General features: G+C 37.5%; 1 protein-coding gene across 8 annotated transcripts in view; it reads right to left on the reverse strand.

Annotated features, from left to right (window-relative positions):
- Window positions 1–9,326: 9,326 nt before the first annotated feature.
- ZDHHC14 (zDHHC palmitoyltransferase 14) overlaps window positions 9,327–24,529 on the reverse strand; it is a 113,221-nt gene continuing 98,018 nt past the window's right edge. For 6 of the 8 annotated variants that reach the window (XM_072331474.1, XM_072331472.1, XM_072331473.1 and 3 more), the window contains 4 exons: window positions 23,285–23,387; window positions 21,450–21,559; window positions 19,183–19,285; window positions 9,327–10,589 (listed from right to left, as the gene is read on the reverse strand). In XM_072331474.1, coding sequence (XP_072187575.1) covers window positions 10,188–10,589; window positions 19,183–19,285; window positions 21,450–21,559; window positions 23,285–23,387 — 718 coding nt within the window. In that variant the 3' untranslated portion in view covers window positions 9,327–10,187. The remainder of the gene's footprint in view (window positions 10,590–19,182; window positions 19,286–21,449; window positions 21,560–23,284; window positions 23,388–24,529) is intronic. The other 2 variants (XM_072331475.1, XM_072331476.1) reach the window with 1 other exon arrangement.

Raw genomic sequence — 24,529 nt, forward strand, 5'->3', positions numbered from 1 at the left:
TGTGAAGTTTCTAATTGCTAATCTTACCTAAATCTTGTCTGATTAAGTCATTGGAACTGAGTACGTTAGCTTCCAGTATCTCTTACATACAATGAGTAAGACTAAATTGCCTAACCAATTTTACAGTGCAAAAGGAAAAAATAAAAGCCTTTCAGAAGACCCTGGCAGCAGACAAAATTTAATCTCTTTGAAGTGCTATTATCATTTCTTTAAAGACTTATGAATGATTACAAACTCCTTCCTATTCACTGAATAGCCGCCATATACTAGCAACTCAAACACAATTTTTCTGATTTCATTTTATTTTTTGAACAGAACAGTAATTCTTCTGTTATTGTAATTTAGTCAAGACATGCTTTTGGGGTTGCAGCACTTGCCAAGAGAGGCTAAAATACTTTCCTCCTGAAAAAAAACAAGAATGCTGCTCTAGGAGGGACTTACGGCTCATTTTCAATGCCCTACTGTTTTAAAAATGGTTATGAATAGTAGAAGTGAGTTTTCTGTGGTCTCTCACTTCTCACTTTGCCTGGAGTACCTCCTGCACAACTGCTTAGATCAGATTCTCACTAAATCGATTATTTGTCTTTGAGCGGCAAATATATTGAATTCTCTGTGAAGCACCCACTTGGAGAACAAGGTCTCTGAGTCATAAAGAGATGATAGGGACTACAGGCACGCACAAGTGTTGTGTGGGCCCACGTCACAGAGTGTTTTTTCACTGAACAGCCTGACTAAAAACTGTAGTAGAGACTTCCTGTATCACTACAAGTGGGCACAACAACTGTTGGAAAAACTCCTTTTTAAGGTGATGATGGCAGCTAGTAACTAAAAATCAGTAAATATACATTTACATAAACAAATGTACCACGCCTCTTAGGATGATGCAATAAACACTCATTTGTTTGCAGCAAAGATACGTTCAACATTTTTACAGGAAAAAAACCAATAGATTTTCTCCACTACTGGACCAGCACTTCATTGAAAAACAGAAGATAAAAACTTCACAGCATTTCTTTTTTTTTTTCCTATCCAGTAAGCTTTACATGCTCCAACGTAACCGTACATTTAAACACAGTTCTGCTCTTCTTATTCCCATTGCTTTCTAGTCTTTGGTGCCCTACTCCAGATATTATTGAACACAGAACCACTTGTGGGTGGAAAAAATGTTCAAGTGATAGATTTGCTACAGAACTGGGTGAATAATTTCTTTTTGTGTATGCGTTCACTCGAGCACTAAGAATTCACTGAATTATAGAACACACAACCTAAATTCATCCCTTTTGGAAAGACAGGTACTAAATCATTTATAGTACGAGCTGTCCACCAAACCACTTAGAGAAAGTAAGTTGCTATCTTGGAGCTTTCAGTGGGCTTTCCAGTCAGTGCAAGGAATTACTCAAGTTCAAGCTGAGGCAGACTGGAGAGATGCAGAAGTGCAAGAGCAGCTCCTTTCCATGGAAAATTTTCTTAAGAGTAGAAAAGAAAGTTAGATATCAGCATTAGCTGCATATGGCTGAAATACCACACAATTGCATGGACAGGAAAGCAAAACATAAAGAAAACTGGTTGGTCAGATGGTTCTTCTATGGAAAAATCAACTTACACAATCATGCTGAACTTGCATGTGTGAGAGTGCATCCTTACAGTAATAACCTTGTGGACCCTTGAAGCCCAAAGTGTAGAGCGTGGTATCCAGAACACAACAACCCCCTGCCATAATGTGGGAGGCTGCCATGCTGCTGTTGGAGGAAAATCATTAAAAACATCCATTTCTCTGATGAGAAATAGATAGCGCAGGCCTTGAAGTGAGGGCAATATATTCTCCCATCACCTAGCTCAGACTCAAGGTGGGTATCTCCAGTTTAGGAAGTGATTACAAACACTGACTGGAGCAGCGGTGGCAAATGACAAAGGTGAGCCTGAGCAAAGAGAAAAGGACTATTTAAAAAACAAAACAGAAACTTGTAGCGGCTCTTTTCCCACATGAATCGAATCCCTGTTCTTTGAAAATCCTACAATGGTGGGAAAACTTTCTTTGGTTCATGCATTACAAGAAAGTTAAAATTTACCAGCTGATGTTGTCATAAATCTAACTGCATCTTTGCTGTACCTGTGAACTCCTCTGTTTGTTAAGGAAATTATAATAAAGACCTACAAATGCTGGGAAAAAAAAACCCCATACAACACAAGCATATAAATTCCTGTGAAATAGGAAATGTGACATCTGAGGCCCAGCTGAAGGCTACAGACGTCATACTCTTTGACTCTAAAACCACATTTAGAACTGATTCCTCTGAAGATGCAACTAGAAAGAGGAACTTGTCTAAATGTTGCTTAGAAGAAAATTCTTAGTAGAGCATCTGCTCACACTGACATCCAGAAGCAAAGCTGGACAGACAAACACCGGTCACTACCACCTAGAAGAAAATGCATGACAACTCACAGAGGTAACTGTGCAGCTCAGGCAATGCAGAAGAAACCTGGGAACATTTCCTGCTCCTCTCTCAGGGCAGAACTGACCGATCACACTGTCCATTAGAAAAAGATATATCATTGAAGTTAATGAAGCAAAACACTGCCTGGCTCCACAGCACCTCAGACCTAGAATGCAGCAATGCCTTGAGTTTCCTTTATATTTTCATTTTGTAAGGTAATCCAGGAAAAGCCAGCTTCAGAATAAAAGCGAGAGAAGTTCCCTTATGTTCTGAGACTGGTTACTTATTTCAGTACATCATTCTGATGTACAATGCAGATGTGCATGCACTGATAACTAATAATGTGAAGAACATGCTGGGTCAACAGCTAACCAGGAGCAAAAGATAAAGTGCTAACAGGACAGAATTTGTGTGGGCTATCTGCCTGCTTAGTTTGCAGTCTTTGTGTATCACGTAACGGGCTCCATGCAGCAACCTCTCTCTTTTCCTTGTAATGTATATGCAATGTGTCTGTCATGCACTGGTGCTACTAACTACTTGCTGTGTTTCTCGATAAAATGATACTAAAGGCTTGCATGCTATTCCCTTAAGCTTACATTGCTTTGCATTCCCTCTAACAGTAGTAACCACGAACAAGTATCAGATACATGAATATGACAGGGCTTGTGTGAGATCAAATAAAATCTAAGATATGGAATGATACTGTTTTTGTAATCTAATGTTATTTCCCAACAGTCAGGGAGAGAAATGCCTATCCTTAAGACATTTTCTGCATGTATTCTGATCGGCACCTTGTGCCTTTATTATGTCAAAACATACGCTTGTGAAATTCTGCAGGATGCTACCATCAACTGCAGCCGGTGGAAGCATGTAGGAAGCAAATGCAATTAGACTCAGTGTCTGGATCCAGTCCACAGACATCAGGTTACCAATTTTTATGTCAAGAACTCAAGATCAGAGCAACTGACTATTAAGTACATTGGACTGGATAAGAGAGGAATAAACTTGCCATAGGTTAGGAATAACATATAAATTGTTATAATAATATATGCCTTAATCTCTTCAAAGGGATTTACCATCACCACTTAAAAATACAATATGTTTTTTTTTAAGCCTTTCAAATATTAAAACCTGGAATCTGGATCAGGTCCTCTCCTATCATCTGCACTCATTTTATTGCTGTTGTGCTGTAATGGCTTGTGATGCAAGTACGTGTTTTGTTTTTTTTTCCCCTCACCAATTTAATATTATAAACAGGCTTTAGGACAATTAAATAATGAAGAAAACATGGTATGATATGTTACAATATCATACCATTTAATATCATTATATTTAGGAATGGGAGAGGATTCTAATCTTTGGTATGAGAAAAATTATTCAAGTCAGAGAATATTAGCAACAGCTGCTTGTCATGTAGCTACAGAACAACAGCATTTAACCTTGTTTCCTTCTTAAAGGGTAACTATAATAAAAATGGACACTATCAAAATGACAATGACCATAGTAACATAGCAATCTGAGATACAGCATAAATAGCATGTAAAAATAAAATCACTATTCACTTTGGTAGAGAGTTTATAAACATGAGGTAAATAAACTTTCTACATGGGTAGTTACTGATAAGAGAAGGGGGAATGGTTTTAGACTAAAGGAAAGGAGATTTAGATTAGATATCAGGGGGAAGTATTTTACTGAGAGAGTGGTGAGCTGCTGGCACAGGCTGCCCAGAGATGTTGTGGATGCCCCATCCATGGATGTGTTCAAGGCCAGGTTGGGGCCATGGGCAGCCTGGTCTAGTATTAGATATGGAGGTTTGTGGCTCTGCTTGTAGCGGGGTGGCTGGAGCTTGATGATACTTGAGGTCCCTTCCAAACCAACCATTCTATGCTATGATCCTATGACCTTATATTCCTGTTGCCAAACAACACGTTTAGCATGTTGAATTCACATCCTTTTCTCAATTGTGTACGGTCTGGGAGAGTATTTGGTACTTCTGAAATGAGCCAAAGAAAGGCTCTGACACTTCTCACATCATAGATCATCTGGCCAAGCTGTTTTGAAACAGTCCCTTTGTGTCCTTTTGTATTTCTAACATGTAACTCCTACACAAGTAACTCTCAGCAGCAGTTACCAGCTCCAGGTTTGGGAAGATTTAAACTACAGTGAGGTTAAACTTAGTTTTCCCTAGTTTTCAGAAGCAATTCCAGTTTAAACAAGTTAAACATAACCTAAACAAACTGCAACGTGCTCCATTCATACCTACAGAATATTTGGAGCACATCTCGGAATATATGCTGGCTCATTTCACTTTGGCTGGGAAAAAACATCGCTAGGGAGGCAACTGAACTTTAAAACAGTGTCAGGCTGGTCCGAGCCTGAACACACCATGTGCTCATGTTCTCCTGAGAACCACTGATAACAAGGGGTTGGGGAACAACAAATATATACAGATATTTCATGCAAAAAAATTGACACCAGGAAAGAATCAAAGTAAGGATCAGATCCCTCCATACGTTGCTGAATTCTTCAAGCTGCACTTATCTTGGGAACTAAAAGACAAACAGAAGCTCAGTTTTGTAACTTCTGCAGATACGCTTCTTCATTTCGTACTTTGAACATCAGACAATGAATTACTTACCAAGAAATACTACACCCACTATATACGAGGGCTGCTTCAAAAGTAATGCATCCTATTTTATTACATCAGCCTTCAGAGACTGATAAGACGTCAGAGGCAGATGTTGGTGGTATAGCAGCAGAGGTCGAACCTTTCCACCAAGGTCCCATTATATGCTGCTGTTGTGTAACAGATTGCAGCAGAGGGACAGCTTGACAGATGGTGTCTGACATTGAAGTGCATGTGAAGCAAAGATGTGTCACTGAATTCCTCCGTGTGATTAAAAAAAAAATGGCATTGACACTTCCTGAACCTTAATGGAGACCAAACAGTAGATGTAAGCAGGGCGAGGTGGTGAGTGGTGTGGTACATTCCAGCAACGGTGATAGTGGGACACATCCACTGCTGCAGATTGCATGCCACGCTCATAACAGTCTCTCGGTCAGCTCTGGCAAACACGCATAACTCATGGAGATGTTCAAGAATAGCTGAAAATTTGCTCTATCAAAAATTGTTACTGAACTCTTTGTATCTGTTGTAGTTTCCATAGAAATAAAGAGGAGGCATTAGTTTCACGCAACCACAGAATCATTTGAGTTGAAAGGGACCTTTAAAGGTCATCTAGTCCAACTCCCCTGCAAGAAACAGGGAAAACCGCAGCTAGATCAGGTTGCTCAAATCCTCTTTCTCTTGACCTTGTACATCTCCAGGCAGAGCATCTGTGGCAACCTGTTCCAGTGCCTCATGACCCTAAGCGTAAAAAACTTCTCCCCTGCGTCCAAACAAATCTCCCTCTTTTTAGTTTGAAAGCATTTTCCCTTTCCCATCACAACAGACCCTGGTAAAGAGTCTCTCCCCTTCCTTCTTATAGTCTTCCTTTAGATACTGAAAGGCCGCTCTCCGGTCTTCCCAGAATCTTCTCCAAGCTGAACAACTCCAGCTCTCTTAGCCTGTCCTTGCAGGGAAGGTGTTCCATTCTGTGGATTATTTCTGTGCCCTTCCTCTGGATGCACGCCCACAGGTCCATGTCTCTTCTGTACTGAAGACTATACATCTGTATGGAGTACTCCAGGTCAGGTCTCACCATCACAGAGGCGCAGGATCACCACTCTGGTCCTGCTGGCCACGCTTCTTTTCATGGCTTAGGATACAGTCGGCTTTCTGGGCTGCAAGTGCACACTGCTGGCTCATATCCAGCCTGCCATCCACCAGTACCCCCCAGGGTCCTTTTTGGTAGGGCTTGGGGGTAGGGCTGTACTCAGGTTTCCAAGTGACCTATGTATATTTGAACAAATAAGTCTCCGCAGCACAACAAGTTGGCATTCTCCCTTGTAGCATGTGCTCCACACAGGTCTTCTGTTTATGAGATCTGTGTTCTTCTTCTAGGGTCATTCACTAAATTAACTGCAAAGCAGCTGATCTTCCATCTAGAAAACTAATGTCAATGAATGTACTAACCACTTTATGTAGACACACACCTGCGCCAATAACTTCATATGGGAATATATCTGCCTGCACCATCTATTAACAAGAGAGATGAAAATCTGATAAATGGATGCACTGACATACAAAAATGCAATATAAATTTGACATTTATTACATTACTGGCAAACTGATACGAATATATAAAACTCCTTCTTAAAACAGAAACGTCTTTGAGAAATCACAAGAATAAAGAGCCTTTAAGAACACTTTATGAAGCACAGCTTCATTCTCCATATGCTCAATAACATCTAGAAGGAAAAAAAATGTTAAAGAAAAACAAATCAGAATAAATAGTTTTTATCAGATAAACTAACCAGCTTCTACGCATACAAAGATTTTCGATTAATAAAAAGAAATGAAAACTTTTTGAAAATATTGACTTTTGCTTTGAGGTCACATTTATAATTCATGTGAACATTGGAACTATTTAATATTAGCACAGCAATTGTCAAAGAAATTAAAAAAAAACCACAAACATGAAAAACAAATGAAGAAACCTCCCCCTGTGATATTGACTCGATTTATCACTTTGAATATCTGGTGTGAACGTTCTGTAATCATAGTTCATTAAAAATAAAACGACAAAATAAAATCTGTACAATAGATGATGAGTAGTTACTCTGCTGACTCATTCCTGGCGCATACTCAAGTTCCAAGTATGGGAGCTCCCACAGCTGACACCGTCTGAGATGGAGATGAGGAGAATGGCCCCAAAATCCTTTTAGAGGCACCTCTTCGATCAACCTGCTGCTAAATCACTGCCTGCCGTCAATCAAAGACTGCAAGTACCACATCTTTTGGGTTAGCAGACTTAATTCCAAAATATTCCAGCAGATGTCCTCACAAGGCAATTGTGTCAGGGAGGTTAGAGATGCGGCCATTCAAAAAGACCAAGATGAGAAGGTCGACAAAAGTTATAACAGGGTGATACACGTATCTAGACAGACAAACTAGTATTTAATTTATTCTGAAGTACCAAACAAAAGAAAACAAACAAAGAAACAAAAGCGGCATGCTGAAAACCACGAGGCTGTCATCTTAAAAAATAAACAGTCATGAGCAAATATATCGCCAGAACATCTGTTCCAATGTTGTTAGTTTGTTCTCATACCTCAGTTGTACACAAAGAAATAGTGCTTTAAAAAAAAAAAGGTGAAAAGTTTCACATGAAAAGCAGCACAAATATGCTAATACTACTGCTCTTTTTCCAGTTGTTTCATGTTAAAACCAACACAGACTGTTGCTGTGCACTCAGAGCTGATGTGCAGCTTTCTGCACTATTCCCTGGTGGCAGTGACACACAAGTGTTGTCACAAAGCTGGTATTCTTGGAAACGAAAATCCCTCAGGGCTTTTAAAACTTATTTGAAAAGAAGCATTTGCTAGAAACAGTGATCCCCATCATTAGTGCTGAGTGGAAAGTAAATATAACACACAATAAATATCTGACTTGTCCTTCTGTATCATGGGCAATGCATCCATAGCTGACTAACAACAGATGCTACGAGATGATGATTCAGACAAGTACTGTTCTACAAACTCAAAGCAGGGATTCTTTAGCCGGGCCCACAAGACAAGCATCGCCAACACTTGATCAATTACCTGCTTTAATCCAGACACTGATGTGGCTTCTCATGTGTGAAGCCACATCAGCAAAAGGTGAAATCAAGACAATGAGGATCATGACTCATTTTCAAGAGCATACACAGAAATAAATGTAGATACCTGAGACTTACTGGGAGACCAGCCAACAGGAACAAGTCAGACACTGTAGTTCGGTTTGTAGGAAGAACTTGAGACTGTGCCTGCTTTAAAAATGTGCTGGGAAGTTGGCTAAAATGGCTGGGACAGACTTCTCTGCTAGAGGTCCACTGGTGCACCTCCTACTGCAGTTACAGTCAAAAAGTGTTGATATGTTCCACTTGCTGAACCACTTGAAGCTAGCACAATTAATTACAGAAACAGATTGCTTGTGAAATCTTAGAGGAATAGAGTTTTTGTCAATAACATTGTTCGATGCTTCAGCAGCATGGGTGGCTGGTTTTCTGCAGGCTCATTATCCTCACAGTCAAGAATGAAAATAAAAAATGTTTTTTAGCTTAGTGTCAGAGAACGACCATGAGTGAACAATATAAAACTGCTACATTTCTGAACTAGTGAACATTTTAATGCCATAATCGCCTAAGATAAACTACATTCTGAAATCAGTTTGTCCTGGGAAAAGAAGAATGCAGGTCCCATATCCTGAAAAGCATAGCAAATACAGTACTAAAGCCAATCAGCTATCATCTTATTTAAAGTTGTGTTCAGCTATCATCAAAACAAATAATCTTCTTAACCTTTTAATTGCTCTTTACTTAAACAAACAAAACATAAAACAAAGAAAAGAATGGTCCAAAATCAACACTTCCATTTAAAATACTAGAAAACAAACAACTGAAGCATTATGGCCAGGCAGTAGCTACAGTGTATGATAACTTCACTGTCTCTCTGTCTTTAATCATAAGCCCCCTCACCCTTTAGCCACATAAGGAACATAGAATTGTAGTCCAAGCAGACACAAACTCTCCTGTTTCTGAATACAGACTTGTGATAGGAACAAATACACATCTTAAGCAAAACCATGAAAGATGCTGAAGCAAAACTTAACATAAGCAGCTCTTAGTCCATATCTCTGGTTTCATTAACATATTCCAGTTATATCCTTCACAAACTATGTCAGTAAATCATAATCTTCCCATCTTTCCCCAGAAAAACTGTACAAGGATAACTGTACACATGCCCAAGAAATAGAGGATGTCATTTTATTGGAGGTCCACAGGTAATTGTATCACATTAGGGAGTGGAAGAATCTTGTAGTATGGCACAACACAATATCTCATTCTAAACACTTAAAACAGAAGGTTAAATGATATGCAACATGGTCAAATCAGTAACTCTCCATCTTCTAGGCACCACTGAAAAAATTAAAATAAACTTTAATAAATTGAAAAAAAAACAAAACCAATACAGTCCATTAATTTGTTTGTTGCACTGTCTTTAAATGAAACAGCACTTTGAAAGTCACAAATAAAAAAGCAGCACTTCCTCTTAATACCAACACCACTGTAACACATACTGTAGCGTGGCATGCAAATCCGTATCTGTAGTCTTTTTTTTTTTTTGCATTAACGAACGGAATGGTAATTTTTCTATCTCAAATATTAGTAGCATAACATGTAAGTGCAGACCATTCTGGCCACAAGTGTGGTAAGCCTTAACAAGTGTGTATTACAAGAGCATAGAACACAGAGCATGACACTTACATCCAAGAATCTCTCTTTCGTACTGAACATGGTCTTTGTTACAGGCTGAATTCCAACTCGCTGTACCCAAACTGCAGGAAACAAGAATGTTGACCATTTCTGTTTTTTCATAAAAAAGAGATGTGGTCACCATCAAAGCATATCCATTATCAACCTGGTCAAAAAAAAATGCCATAGCTCCACTGAAAAAAATACGTTGTTTTTTTTTTTGTAGTAGATTTCATAATGCAATAAAGTTTCCGTTATAGCCATGTTACAAAGTCTTACAGTGGTACTGCGGTGTCGTTCCTGCTAAGTAAAGACTTGTATAGACACCAAGAAAAGATGCAGTGTTCAAAGAAGCTGTTCAAACTGAGCTAAGCTTCACAAGACCACGTACTGAGTCTTCATGCAAAGAATCCTGGCTGGCTAGACTCAGGACGTGCATTGTATGGCTGTGTGTAATAGGACTTCCACTCGGCAGCATCCCAGGGGGTGAAGGAGCTTCTTCAGGAGTAAGAAACTGATGACCTTCATGCTCCTCTTTCAAGGGCATCATGTCTGTTAAACCTGTGTCTGATGTGAGATTTGGCATGGAAGATGGTGGTGTTGGTTGCCCTAGAGTTAGAGTTGCACAAGGCCCACTGATAGAAGTCTTTCCTGGTAAAGGTAGCTCTTCGCTATTTATGCTGGGCTCACTCTGTAGTAGCGGTGTGGCAGCAGCCTGCAAAACGAATTTAGTGCTCTGAATGCACTGATCTTGGTCACACTGCAGAATGGAAAGGTGTAAAATTATAAGGCAAACAAAACAGACAAAAAAAAGAGAATATGGACAAACGGTATGGGAAAGGATGGGATGTAAAGAGAAAAGAAGAGAGACATTAGTATCTTTCCATGGTTAGCCATCCAAAAACCCCACTGCATGCATAACTAAGTCAGGGCTTTGGATTATTATCAAAGTAAATTATGATAAGTATTTCCACTTAACACATAAGGGTTTTTCGTTATCTCCAAAATAGTGTTTTGTAAGTACTGTAATACAAATATTTTCTTAGACCTGTTTAAGGCCACTTGGAAAACCAAGCTGAACATTCCTTGTGTAGCTCACTGCACAAGACACTTCAAACCTGCCTGGTTGGAAGCGACAGAAGCAGACAGGTACATCACTTCCACTCTACTCATTTCACCCTTGAGTAGCTGGCCGTCCATGGCAGTTCAGAGGAGTCCAAAGGCTAAATTCAAACTCTATTCTATGTTCATAAACAGTAGACAAGTGTCTTTTATTTTACTGGTCTTTATGAGTAAGAACTAAAGTGCAACACATTTTTTTGATGCTGACGATGATTTTATGTAAATATAGGCATCAGCATAGCCTCTGTGATCACACTTTATTTTCCAATTTAATAAGTATATTCTTACTCAAGAAGATGTGTGCAAATAAGGCAGCACTGTCAATATATTACTTGACAGAAAAAAACAACTTCCACAATTTTTAGGCTGCTTCTTAATCACTTTAATTTTCATAATATAATGAATCAAGCTAGCAAACAAGTTTTCTGGCAAGCACTTCTACAGTAGCGAGACAAATTCAGCATTATATAAATCCAATTAAGTTCACTGAATATTACTAGGAACACTTTTGGCACTGCATCGTTCCCAACCACCGTCGATACAACATTGTCATTCATTCCTTGAGATGACAATACAGGCGGGTGTTTCAGCTCACTAAGGGGCCAGCAGACCTACTGCCAAATTAGATTTATTTAACATTAACTGGAATGATTTTGAGAGCTTCTAAAGACAATACGTTTTAATTCATCAATTATAACATCTGTGGATTTTCAAAACCCTGCTTAATTCATTTGCCCCACTGCTATTCTGTTGTGCAAGAGAAATGCTACAGGCAATTCATACCACTAGAAAGTCATTGCAGTAAAGAGAATTTGGAAGCAAGATATTTTATTATTTCTATTTTTTTCTATTTTTTCCTTTTTCTTTTTTTTTTAACTTTATATACATATATAAAATATCTTGCTTATATGAATACGTACCAATATCAATATATATATTCCCTGAGGTAAGACATGCCTGTTTATTCTTAATTAAAGGATTCTGTTAGAGAAAGATGTTCTACTTTATGACTAACTCCTTCAATCTACGTCGAATTACTGAAAGACATTACAGATCCAACATCAGTTCAGGATATTACCAGTCCCAATCATTGTTACTGATGTTGCAGCAATTCACAAAAAATTCCCATTCATGTTTTGTAAGCCACTGCGATGCAAACTCATAAAAAGACTTTTGCTTCCTCTAGTATATGACAAAAACCAGTACTATGAGTGGTTCCTCTGATATTTTCAGGTCCTCCGATGCTACAAGATGATGGATGCACATGCCATCATATTAAAAAAGCTTGCAAGCTGACTACTCAGTCTCAGTAGATAGGCACATATTTTAAACACAGCTAAGTAGTTCAGGACCCTGACACCAAACGCTTTTTGACAGGCAGAAGTCTGATCCTTACACTATCCCATACTTGATCTCTCAGAAAGACAAATGAACTGGCTGTTATGTAAACTGAGTTTGTACAAATTGCAGGCAATTTTTTCCCCCTACATAATGATGAACAGCTCCAGCTGAACAATTTAAGCAGTCCCAAATAATTTCAGGGAAATTACTCATAGGCTTAAAGCCAAAACTTGTCTAAGTACCTTTCTGAGGAGAAAATTGTTCAGCACTTTTTAAGTCATGCTTTCAATTACTAATTCACTGTGAATAACTCATTCTTGATCAATATGCTGTTATGCAATTCTGCTCATTTAAATGAAACTACAGCCCTTGAACCAACCTTCCTATGTAGACCTTAAAAATCTGTTAGCCAACTCTTTAAACTTCAGAAAGGACAAACAAATTCTCTGGAAAATTCTATCTGAAAAACAGTAACTAAAAAGCACGTTAAATAAAGGAACAACTATAGCTACTGGGTACATTGAAAACAAACAATTTTAGCAGCTGACTTATTGCTTTAGTGAAGCTTTAGCACATCTTCAAAAGCACATCGTTATTTAATATGTTGAGGCAATACAAATTCACAGTCTTAAAATAGCTGGAGGTAATTTACTTGAACTCTTTGTATAGTCTGAATTAATTTTCTTTTTTACTGAACTCTACCTCATCTCAACTGAATCAACACCAAAAAGACAAAGCATCATCATAAAGCTCCATTAAACAGAATGCTGGAGAACTTTCTCAGGTGCTGTCTTGTCCATCTCTTCATTTTCCATGCACTCTGATCTTACTCAGACACATTATTTCAGGCTTTATTTTTTTCCCCACTATGTTGTTTGTTTGTTTGTTTTAAATGAGCAGCAATTATCATGAAACATCTTATGTACAACAAAAAGGCTGTGACCAGCTTTCAAAAGCTACTAGGTAGATGGATTAAGCGAAGCTCTCAAAAACATATGATAGAAGCAGCGCATACTACACAGCAGACTGAAAGTAAACTAAACAAAGAAATCAGATTTGTTTATAGGGCTGGCATATTTTTTCCCCATGGATTCAGTATTGGACTCTTAACTAAATGAAATCTACGGGCAAAGATCTACCAGCTGTTAAGTCACAAGAAAGAAAGAAGCCAAGCTCCGAAATCTAAATAGTTAAAAATCTACCATAGAAATTATTCCACCAGTACCTTCTTACTTCAGATCTACTGATTTTATTTTCTACTTGCGATTTCCACTGTTTCAGAGGAACAGCACATTCCAAACGTAGGACAAGTTTAATAAATTCTACAAGTACAGAATTTCAATATATATACGCATAGAAAATTTCAGCCATCACTATTTACTTTTACATTAAAAGGCACTAACCAAAGCAAATTGGACACAATCTAAAACTCTGAGTTTATTTCACAAATAAATACAAACAACTTTGCCTGAAACAATAGACTTAATTTTCTCTAGAAAATCAGCATTTTTCCTAAGCTACATAAAACATACATGTTAACAAATCTCTTGTACATGGCAGCATTGTTTTCACAGTTCTAATGCCAATGCAGAGATAAATTACTTTGAATTTAAAATGAACTAGGTTAAAATTGTTCTAACGCTGGTAACAATAAAGAATTTTTACAGTCCTCAAAGATAAAGGAAAAATAGGTTGAATTATCTGAGCATCTATGAAGTACAAAAAAAAAGTGCAGACATCTGACAACTCTGAGTGACAGTGCCAGGCAGAACAGAAAAGATGCTGAAATATTGTACTATGTAGATATGATAGATGAGCAAAGAGCTGAGGGATGGAGCTGTGTGACTGTTCACAAGGGCTGTAGGATTCCACAGCCAGCACCATGGCACTGTGCAGCAGCCGAGCCACAAGCACAGCAGAAAATAGACAGCTCCACTACCAAGAAGTGCAGTGCAACAGAGTGGTCAACGGAGCGAAACTGCTCTGACGTAAAGGGAGGGCTACTCCTTTCTCCAGGGATTTCACTTCAAGACTAGTTAACAGCTTCTTCTCATGGACTGAATGCCCAGGAATGGTTAGAACATACTGGGGGAAGTCTAAGAGCAAAACCTCTGCAAGAAGTCAGGTCTATGAGCTCTGATATTGCTCAGCTTGGTTGCAGTTCTGAAGACTAGGTGGCCCCTAAGTTTTGTCTGAAGCCATGAAAAATCACAGTACTACAGTAAATATACAAGGGAACACACCTGTAAAACTCTGAACGAAGTGGGGCCCCAGTCATTGCTGATTTTTGTATTATCATGGTAGCAATAATATTTACCCACTAATAATGAGAATATGAAAAACGAATGGGAAAGAACAATGGGACAAGTCAGAGTAAACATTCCCTGGATCAGCTGAAATCCTTTTTGCAAATCAGTACTAGAAATACAGCTAGGAACATTCAGGAGAGGACTTGCTGCACATTTCACAGGTAATCATAAACAGCACATACACTGTAATAGAATAAAAGAGAAAACAAACCCTTTACCTACTGAACTTGCATTGAGGAAATGGAGAATTGGATATAAGGGAGTCTGGATAACAAGCAGCTACCTGAGCACTGACAGAGAGATACCTAGAACGCTAGAGAATAAGCTTTCTAAGCATCTTTATAAAAAATGAACCTGTCCTGATACAAAGGCAGACAGAAGTAAAATGTAGCACTTCAATAAGGCATTACAGAATTCCTAAAGACATAACAGTAAAAGTAAACACAGCAAGTTCCTCTTTAGGAAAAAAAAAAAAAGTGCATGGAGCGAGATGGATTCTGTGCTTCTTTACAATGGACAACTAAAGAGGAAAAAAACCTGAATTAAAACCCAAGCATCAAAACAGCTTTTAAGAAAAAGCTAAATACTGCAGAAGAACAGATTATGATGAAATAGTAGCTGATGGGTTTAAGAATTAAGAACTTTTCTATAGTACCAAGAAAATAATCCCTACAAAGAAATGTTTTCATAATGGTTGAGATGCTGCATTGCATGCAACCCCTCCACTACCTTGGAATGAGAAGACAAATACTTGGGCAATGAAACTAATGAAGAGCTTGTTAAGAAAATTAACAATAAAATTCTAATAGAGAAATACTATGGAAATATCAGATCTACACATCATTAGCTCCTAGCAATCATGCCTGTCATGTGGATAAGTTTATTAAGAAGTTAGCTAATGAATTTACCAGAATCATTTAAAATTATATTGAAAAAGAGATCAAAAGCACTAGGAATATTTCAGAAAACAAAATCATATGTGGTACTGGCCTTCAGAAAAGAAAAGAGTATAGCTTCGTATCTTACTAACATAAGGCAGGCAAGTAAGGACAGAATAGGATAAAATGCACTTTCTATATAAAGACCTAAAAAATAAAAGAAATCATAGAATGGTCCTTTGAAGCACTGATAATAACAGAACTCCTGACTTTCTGAGATTGTGCCAAATACAGTCAGTAGCAAAAACAGAGCAGATCTTATATGAAGTACTCCATGTCTCAAAAGGCAAAATCACCACAAAAACTTTTAAATACAAAAACAGCACCCCACAGATGGTATCCTGACTAAGAGATTATGTATTGCACTGAAAACATGCGTCTGTCAAGTTTAAACATAGATTGATATGTGTTTCTTAACTTAAATGCAGAAACAATGATCTCTCCTAGGAATGCATTAGAATAAACGAAAGCAAATATTAAGCACCCTAGAGAGATTTAAAAATTGACCAGAAGCTAGTTGGATTAGGTAAAATATAAAGGTACAAGTCAGTGGGTAAGATATTTGAGGAAGAGGATGGAATGAGGGAAAAAAAAGAAGAGTAAAAGCATAAGAGAAAATGGTCATTAATTCTTTTCTTCAGTATCAATTGGCAAGAGACATTTTAGCACATTCTGTGGATTTAGTATAACATCTAGAATGTAAGACTCCATATAGACATAAGATGTAATGCATTCTTGAAAAAAATAAAAGAATAAGAGGATTCTTGCTATAAAACTGTACTAGAACACACTTCAGACTTCTGATAACTGATTTCCTACAGTCAACTTGCTAGAATAGCATAATTATCCCTGGTGATATAAAAATGGCTAAAACTCTGCCTACTTAAACAGTATTTATGGACCACAAATATGATCTGGATATGGTTTTAAGTCAAGGAATATCGTTTTATTTCTCCTTTCCTGAAAGTATACTAATACAAGCTGCAGTTTCACATACACACCCTTCAAAACAGACACTTTTTTGAGGCCTACCCGCCTCAGCTCCAAGAATGCATTTTTCACTGTAGGTCTCTGCCTTTATTCCCAAGAGATACGCAATGTTCCAGAAGGGAAGGCAGAATAATATTTTGTGTATTGCCTGAGATTTGTCAGCGGATGGATTAAAAATAATAAAATCTTTTCTTTCCACAAAGAACTTCCTTCTCCTGTTCCACATCCACTGCAGTCTCGGGCTTAAGTCAGTCAATCAGTGAAAACCTACAGTCACCAAAGCAAATTCTGATGTTCACTTCTGAACTCTGAATAAAAGGAATTGTAGAGAATTTTGTAGTGATTCCTTCTCTAAAATAAATTGAATGTCAAGTGCCTTGTTTGTCCTCTACCATAAACTGTACTACACTGCCTTTCATTCAGAAAATTACAACAGGCTTTTAGGAGACCAAGCAAATGGTTGGCATTCCCAGCACTGCTGCCCCCAAACTTCTGAAGAAACTAAGACTGCATACTGGGATGAGAGAGACTGGTGGTTATGTAACCCTGGGAAAAACAATACAAGTCACTTCATGGGAAAAGTTTTAAACAGAACAATGATGTTTTACTTTGTTAATCTTGTTATATTTAAATTGTAATGGGAAATCTTGAAGCCAAGTAAAATGGCTGAAGGCAACTAAGCTAGTAGTAAGGTGAATTAGAATTTATTTTAGAGAGTCTGATATGTGGATGAGATCCTTGAATTAGGAAAACTGGTTTTGTTGTTTGATGCTTTGTGTGACATTAAATAAGAGAAAGAAGAACAAAGGTTCAAGGTCCACAACTTCAGAACGCAGTAAAAGCAAAACACGAAGCAAGAACAGTTAAGAACTTATATCTCACTGCACTGCTGCAAGAAGGAAATGAATTTATAATTTTCTGTGCCCAAAACAATTGAGGAAAGAAGGAAAGATTATGAATAGGGAAGAGAAAAAACAGTGCTAGAGACAAGGAAACTAATCAGATCTTTAAAAGCTTGCAGCAAAATGCTAGAGAAATTTTAATGCTTATGGCCAGCTGACAGTAGCATCCAACTGGTCTTGGATACAGACCAGGAATAATACACTGAGATAAAATGGCATCAGTGTCTCAAAGAGATTCCTCCATACAAAGTATGACCCTGTTACATATTTAAAGCTTCTTCTGTGAGATTGTTTTCAGGAATGAAAGCAGTACATTTCAAAGTGACCTTGATAATTGTCCTGGCTCAGATAATGAGATGTTCTAGGATGTAAGGAGTTCAAATCCTTGAAGAAATGCATTTGTGTATTTACAGATATTATACATTAGAATCGTAACAGCTAACTGTTTGACTTAAAGCAATACTATAACAGGTATCACCATTTCTGCAGACAAATTCAGCCAATCTTCTATCAGACTGATACAAGATTTCCTCATTAACATCTCATTCAATGGATTCTAACAACGTGACTTTAATTCCTATGATGTTAACACAGTTTAATGCAAAGAACCTATTCAGGGCTTATGATCATAAGTAAGAAACATCCTCACAAAGTCAGAATGTTTAGACAATCCCTGAAAGAACTTGGGCTATCTTTGAGTATTGCTTTCCTTTCCCTCCTTCAGTAACTCCTCCTTTTCAGGGTTAAATTTTTTTGAGTAAAATTTCCATGGAGCATTACCTTGTTCTGCACGACAGAATCTCACAGAAAATTTAGACTTAATATGATTCTAATACATTTCTTCATAAAGGAGAACAACTAATCCTCCACTTACTAAGAAGAAAAAGCATAGGAACTAGAGCAATAATTTTATACCAGCTTCCGGCAATGCTGGAACTAATCTGTTTGGGCAGAGTTACAGTGGAAGGCTTTGTGGCCTCCTCTTTGTTGGCAGAGAGTACATAACTCACAGCTTCTTCGACAAAATCTTAGAATTCAAGATATGTGGAAAACAACTCAAAAACAGGCACATATGTAAAGACATTTGCCTCTGGAAAAAGATCTCTGAGTTATTCACTTCTTCACACTGGATATCCTATCTTCCATTATGACAATCATTGCTACCAGCAAAAAAAAATAATACTAAGAACTATTGGCACAGTTTCAAAATATGTTTTAAAGTTTTGTTGTAACAATCCAGTTGCCATATTTTGTCCATTGGAAGCTCACTGTCCTCCTGCTCTCCCTCCATTATACTTGTCCCTTAGAAACTCCTCTTTGTTCATCTTTGCTTTTAAAAACGTATTAGTCTATGCGAAACTGCAGTGTACAAGCAAAGAAGGAAACATATACACAGGAAGTGCTACACCAAATAACAATCAGCTGGAAACCAATGAACCAGAACAAGTCCACAATACTTGAATATTCCAGTTCAAAACATAGAACATGTCAACAGTACAAGTCAAACACCAGTATATTCAACAAACCAAGAGCAAAGAAAAGCCTCTCTTTTTCAAAATCCACAAGCATTAACTATCACACCATGTGAAACATATATTACAATGTTCTTCTTTCTTTACTGTTAATAAAGAAGTCATTCCACCCAGTGTCAGCTGTATCCTGTTAGTTATTACTTGATTAGTTCACACGAAAGTGGAGAAGGAAAACATTCACAGGAATCTTGATGAACAACACTATGGGATGATTCCTACCATGTTGCTCTGAGATTGTGTGGCCCCATACATAGTAATGCCATTTGACGGTCCTGCTAATTGCGGCGTATCTGGTTGTATAAATCCTCTTCTGTCAATTAAGCTATAGAACAATCAAAATAAAGAAAAAGAGTTAAAAATACTTTCATTCACTAATTACCTCCTCTAAACAAAAGGAAAGAGAGATTTAGAGCTAAAGTCAGCATGGAACTAGATTTATTTGCTGATTTGTGGAACCTGTTAATCCCCCATAAGTCAAGACAGCCTCACTTTTAAAAGATAAGCAGATGCATAGAAAAAGCTAAGGCATTTCCCCTCTCAAAAGTCAATGATGCATCCACCACTCATAAAACAGTTTAAGATCTCATGAAACTCTGCAGAGCAAATTTTTAAAGTACACTCACAACACTTAGAAAATCCATCTGAAATTAAATCTGTCTTGTGGAAAGCACTCCTTCAAAAATTGGCTTAGAAAAAGCATATGATTTATTGTATCGGAACTCTAGTTTAGACCTATGTTGACAGCTGTAAGTAAGATTTGAAAGTTACTGCTGAGGACATGTAAAATGTATTCTGAATTTTCCAGCATGAGTTTAAAATGAGAAACACTTTCTTTAATGGCAGTGAACAATGGTTCAATTATTATCTTACTCTACATTCCATTTTGAACTTTAAGCTGCAGTTGTTATTAAGGCATCTTACTGGAATTTAAGGAAGATTAAATCTGAATGTCTAGTGACTTGGGCTGTAGCTGAGATTAAATATTTCAGAGCAGTTTTATTCTGAAACAGTGTTAGATTTTTTGTTTGATTTCAGACCAGGAAGAGAGTACAAAAAAATGCAATGCTGTAAGTTAGATTGTGAAGTGAGTGAATTTCTGATCAGTCACAAACTACCTTCCTGCAGAAACTCTACATGTACTTCAGCACCTAAATACATTACATTACCACATGGAATTTGGGAAAGAAACATACAAACTCTGAGAAAACACAACAGTCAGTGCCAGTTTGGTTTATTACATGTGCCAAATTGTATCCATCCAAGAAGCTATTTCAAATATTAAGAAACATTATATGGTTTTAATACTTGATCCTACGTAGAAATAAACAAAAGATTTGGAAGCAAGGCATCAAGTTTTTATATGGCAAACAGAACAGCAGGATTGAAGGGATGGCCTTAGGTACCATCACCAGAGTCAAGAAGCAAATTTAAGATTACTCTTTCCCATGCAGTGTTAATCTAGTACAAAGAAATCATAACTCAGTTATCTCATTCATAGGAAAAGATGCCAGCCTCTCCTGCTGACCTCCTGCTGCTCTGTGGAGGAGTTTCTGGTGTTGATAAGAACGAAGACAGCAATGCCACATTCAGAGAACCACCTTAGCCGCTGAACTATAAACTCATTTACTCTTTTCTCAATAGTTCAGATTCAGATCTTACCTCATTTCAGAGGAAGCAAACAAGTTTCAACAGAAAAGTATCACCACAAAATTAATCTACAAGATGAAAGTTATCTTATCCAGGGGAACTGGGCCTCCACTGTACACATATTATACCAGCTATCTAACCACAGGGCACTGAAGTTAGATGAAAATGGTGCCCTTTTTGGTGCCTGTTATTCTTCCTCTAGTCTTAGCTCTTTCTCATTTTAAATCAAGATGAAGAACTGTATCTAACCCTGAAAATAAGAATATTGTGGAGTTGTAAAATGAAATATGCAAGTGTCAGAAATGAAGCCAGTAAGCTTTTTCTAGAACTACTTTGGTGTAAAGGAACCAAAATTGTCTTTATCTTGTGTATGCTAAAAGTAGCACAAGAAAAGAAAAATTCTTGTCCATTTAAAGAGCTCAGAGACAAACAATTATCAAACTACTTACAGAATTAAAGATCCAGATACATTTATCTCACAGACTCAGGTCATATGTGTTAGATAAGTAAGAGTTTGATTATCTTCCAATAGCTCATCATGCAACATTTAATTACAAATATTTTTTTACTGGCAGCAGTTTTTTTAACTGCAGTGATAAAGCTTCAGTGAATAATAATTCTATTTTAATTTCAGAAATCAACCTTAAATCCACATATTCTAGAGGATCCAATCACTAAATTAGTTTGACGACAGTTTACTAACTTGCTACTCAATTCATGCTTTTAGAAGACAACAAAACATTATTTGTTGAGTAAACTCAAGAAATCTGAAAGAATATTTTTCCAATCGATCAGCATCGTGCCTTCACTTACATTAACAATACTTCTGATACTCTTACCTTGGAGAGAGGGGCCCGCAGAGTGCAGCACAGCAATTAGTAAAGATGTTGCCATAACTGTATGGATTATAGTTTTCTTTACCTCTTTTATTTGACCACGATCCTTTAATCTGAAGAGATAGGAACAAGCTGCATCAGATGTAATTCAATACAGAAAATGATTGAGGCAAATTAAGGGTTCCCAAAACAGCAGCATGCTGCTCACAGAAGTAGACCAGAGAAATCCCAAGACTGCACTTCCCTAACAGCTTTGGGCCATTATGAAAGCTGGAAACTACAAACTTACAAGTAAGCACAAGATCTACCTCCATAGATTTAGATAGTCAAAAATCTCAAAGGGCAAATAGAACCACAGTAGGAATATCAGCTCTAAACATTCTCTTGCATGATGGTCAAAGCTAAATTTTACAGGTATTACAGCCTGTTCCACAGAAGAAGTTCAATTGCAACATACCATTATAGCCAGCAATAAAGCACTTGTTTCCCATACTCTTGGGCAACTTCCAAGCTGTCCACATAGCATTATTTTCCCTTAAAGCCCACAAATGGCTCTAAAATTGCAATTTATGGAGCAATTGCAGTCATTAAAGCAATTGCAGTCATAACTGCCTTTTAGCCCATACTATGGGTCTTTTTTTTTTTAGGCAACCTTATTTTGCTGTTTGTAAGGTGCTTGAGAGCCTGACTAAATAAATGCCTTACTGTATTCAGCTGAAAATGTGTGCCTTAATTTGTGTTATACTGCTGCAGTTCCCTGCTATTTGACTTTTAACAATCCAAAAGAGATGTGAGGGCTTCTTGTTTGAACACTTACAGAAGCACATTCCAAGCCTCATCAGTAAGTTTTTCCTGTTTTGTAAGTGGTTTTCCCAGTTTATAATTGCAACTGTTGCCTTAAATAATGACAAAGCACATATTTGACAATCTCTAAGATACTACTTTTATATTAAAAAATACCTATTAAAAAGTTACAACAGAAAATGATCATTTTAATCTTGCAGTAATTTGTTAGAATATCTGCTAAATTCCAACGTTTTCTAGCGTTAGCTAACTAGCTTTATTTTCCCCTTTCATTCATTTCCTATCTCCCACTTGTTTGTTACTGAAAGACATACAAAAGCCTTTACATGGCTAAATACAGTTTTACACCAAAACAACAGAAAACCATGCACAAAGCAAAACAAGTAGAAATGAGAAAGTTGATGTGGCTCTGGGCAGCCTGTTCTAGTGGTTGCCAGCCCTGCATATTGTTGCGGGGGAGGAGGGGGTTGGAACTACATGATCATTATGGTCCTTTTCAACCCAGGCCACTCTATAATTCTATGACCTTTGAGTTTTGAGTTAATGACATACTCCTCACCAGAGGCTTTAGACCTCAGAGTGGCAAAGAAACTAGAAAAAAATATGATAAAAGATGAAAATTTTGTTTTGAGAATTCATCATACTCTGAAATTTTTTACAGCAATAAATTTTCTAGTCAAATGGTATTTAGGACTCCAGATAAATTTTCTATTGACTTAAAATGTACGAAATAATTCTTGTTTCTTTGTCTTCTCTCTTCTGTATTTTCCCTTTTCAATATACAGGTCCTGTGGATGTAGATCATAGCGGACACACCGTATAAGCAGAACATCTTTAAGCCACAGCTACAGTCCAAAATAGCTTTTTTGATATTTCAAATCAAATGTGTCCAATTTTATTCCTTCTTTCCTACTTTGGCATTTACAAAACTATGCACCCGTGACTGCTCTAAGAAATACAGAAGTAAACCACACAATGAATTTTAATCATCTTACTACTACATAAAAACATGTATGTAGAAACTATGAACTTACATCTTCATTTGTTGTTTGATTGGAGCTGATCAAATACGTGTGAAAACCTGAGAGGCCCACAATGGACCATACGGAGAAAAAGCACACCACAGCTTCCAGCACAGTAATTGAATGTCAAGGAAACACATGCAAATGAGAAAAGCAGGTAACATATCCAATAACAAATAGTTAAAATTAGTTAAAATTAGTGAGTTCCGGGTAGTCAACTTATAGGCCCCAACCCTATTGAGATCTTCAGGTTACTTCAAAGGTCCCAACAAACACCAAACTTACTGTCAATTTGCTTTGCTGTACAGTTCATCACAACATCATCACAACAAGAAAATATTTAAGGGCTTATGCACTGAAGGTGGCCAAAAATTACTGAGTGGCTCTGATCTCAACTGTGGAAATTAGAATTTCACTGTGAAAATACTGTCACACTTCTATTAAGACAGGTACACTGACAACAGTGAATAATACTAGTAAGGGTTTCAAGAAACACAAGACTGCTTATCCAATGATAGCTGAGTAACAAAGACTGAACAGATATCTGTAAAAATATTTAGTGTACAACACACATCTCGAGTGAGGGATCTAGATCCGTGCTCACATAACTAACTAGAAAACTGCCTCTCAGTTGTGTGTATTAACTGTTGGATCATCCTGTCTCTCTTCTGTTACTGAGGCTAAGATGCAGAAAGGGATCCCAAAGCTGGCACCAAGGTGCATTAATCCAAACTGAAATACCAACCCAGTTGCTTTCTTGAATCTACCTCTCTGGATATATAATAACTGGGTATATTCTACTTCATTACCATGAGGGTGCCTAAATGGTCCAGCCTTGGGAAATGGCCTGGATAAGCAACTTATTTTATGCCTGAGCAAAAAGAGAATCACAGGAAGACCTCATTATAGCCTTCCAGTGTTTGAAAGGAGCGTATAAACAGGAGGGAGAATAACTGCTTACGAGGGGGGATAGTGATAGGACAGGAGAGAATGATTTAAAACTAAGACAGGGGAGGTTTAGGTTAGATATGAGGAGGAAGTTTTTCACGCAGACGGTGGTGACACACTGGAACAGGTTGCCCAAGGAGGTTGTGGATGCCCCATCCCTGGAGGCATTCAAGGCCAGGCTGGATGTGGCTCTGGGCAGCCTGGTCTGGTAGTTGGCGACTCTGCACAAAGAAGGAGAGTTTAAACTAGATGATTCATTAAGGTCTTTTTCAACCCAGGCTATTCTAAGATAAATCTACCTTAAAACTT

The sequence above is a fragment of the Excalfactoria chinensis genome, chromosome 3 (genome assembly GCF_039878825.1).
Source record: "Excalfactoria chinensis isolate bCotChi1 chromosome 3, bCotChi1.hap2, whole genome shotgun sequence".
Taxonomy (NCBI): domain Eukaryota; kingdom Metazoa; phylum Chordata; class Aves; order Galliformes; family Phasianidae; genus Excalfactoria; species Excalfactoria chinensis.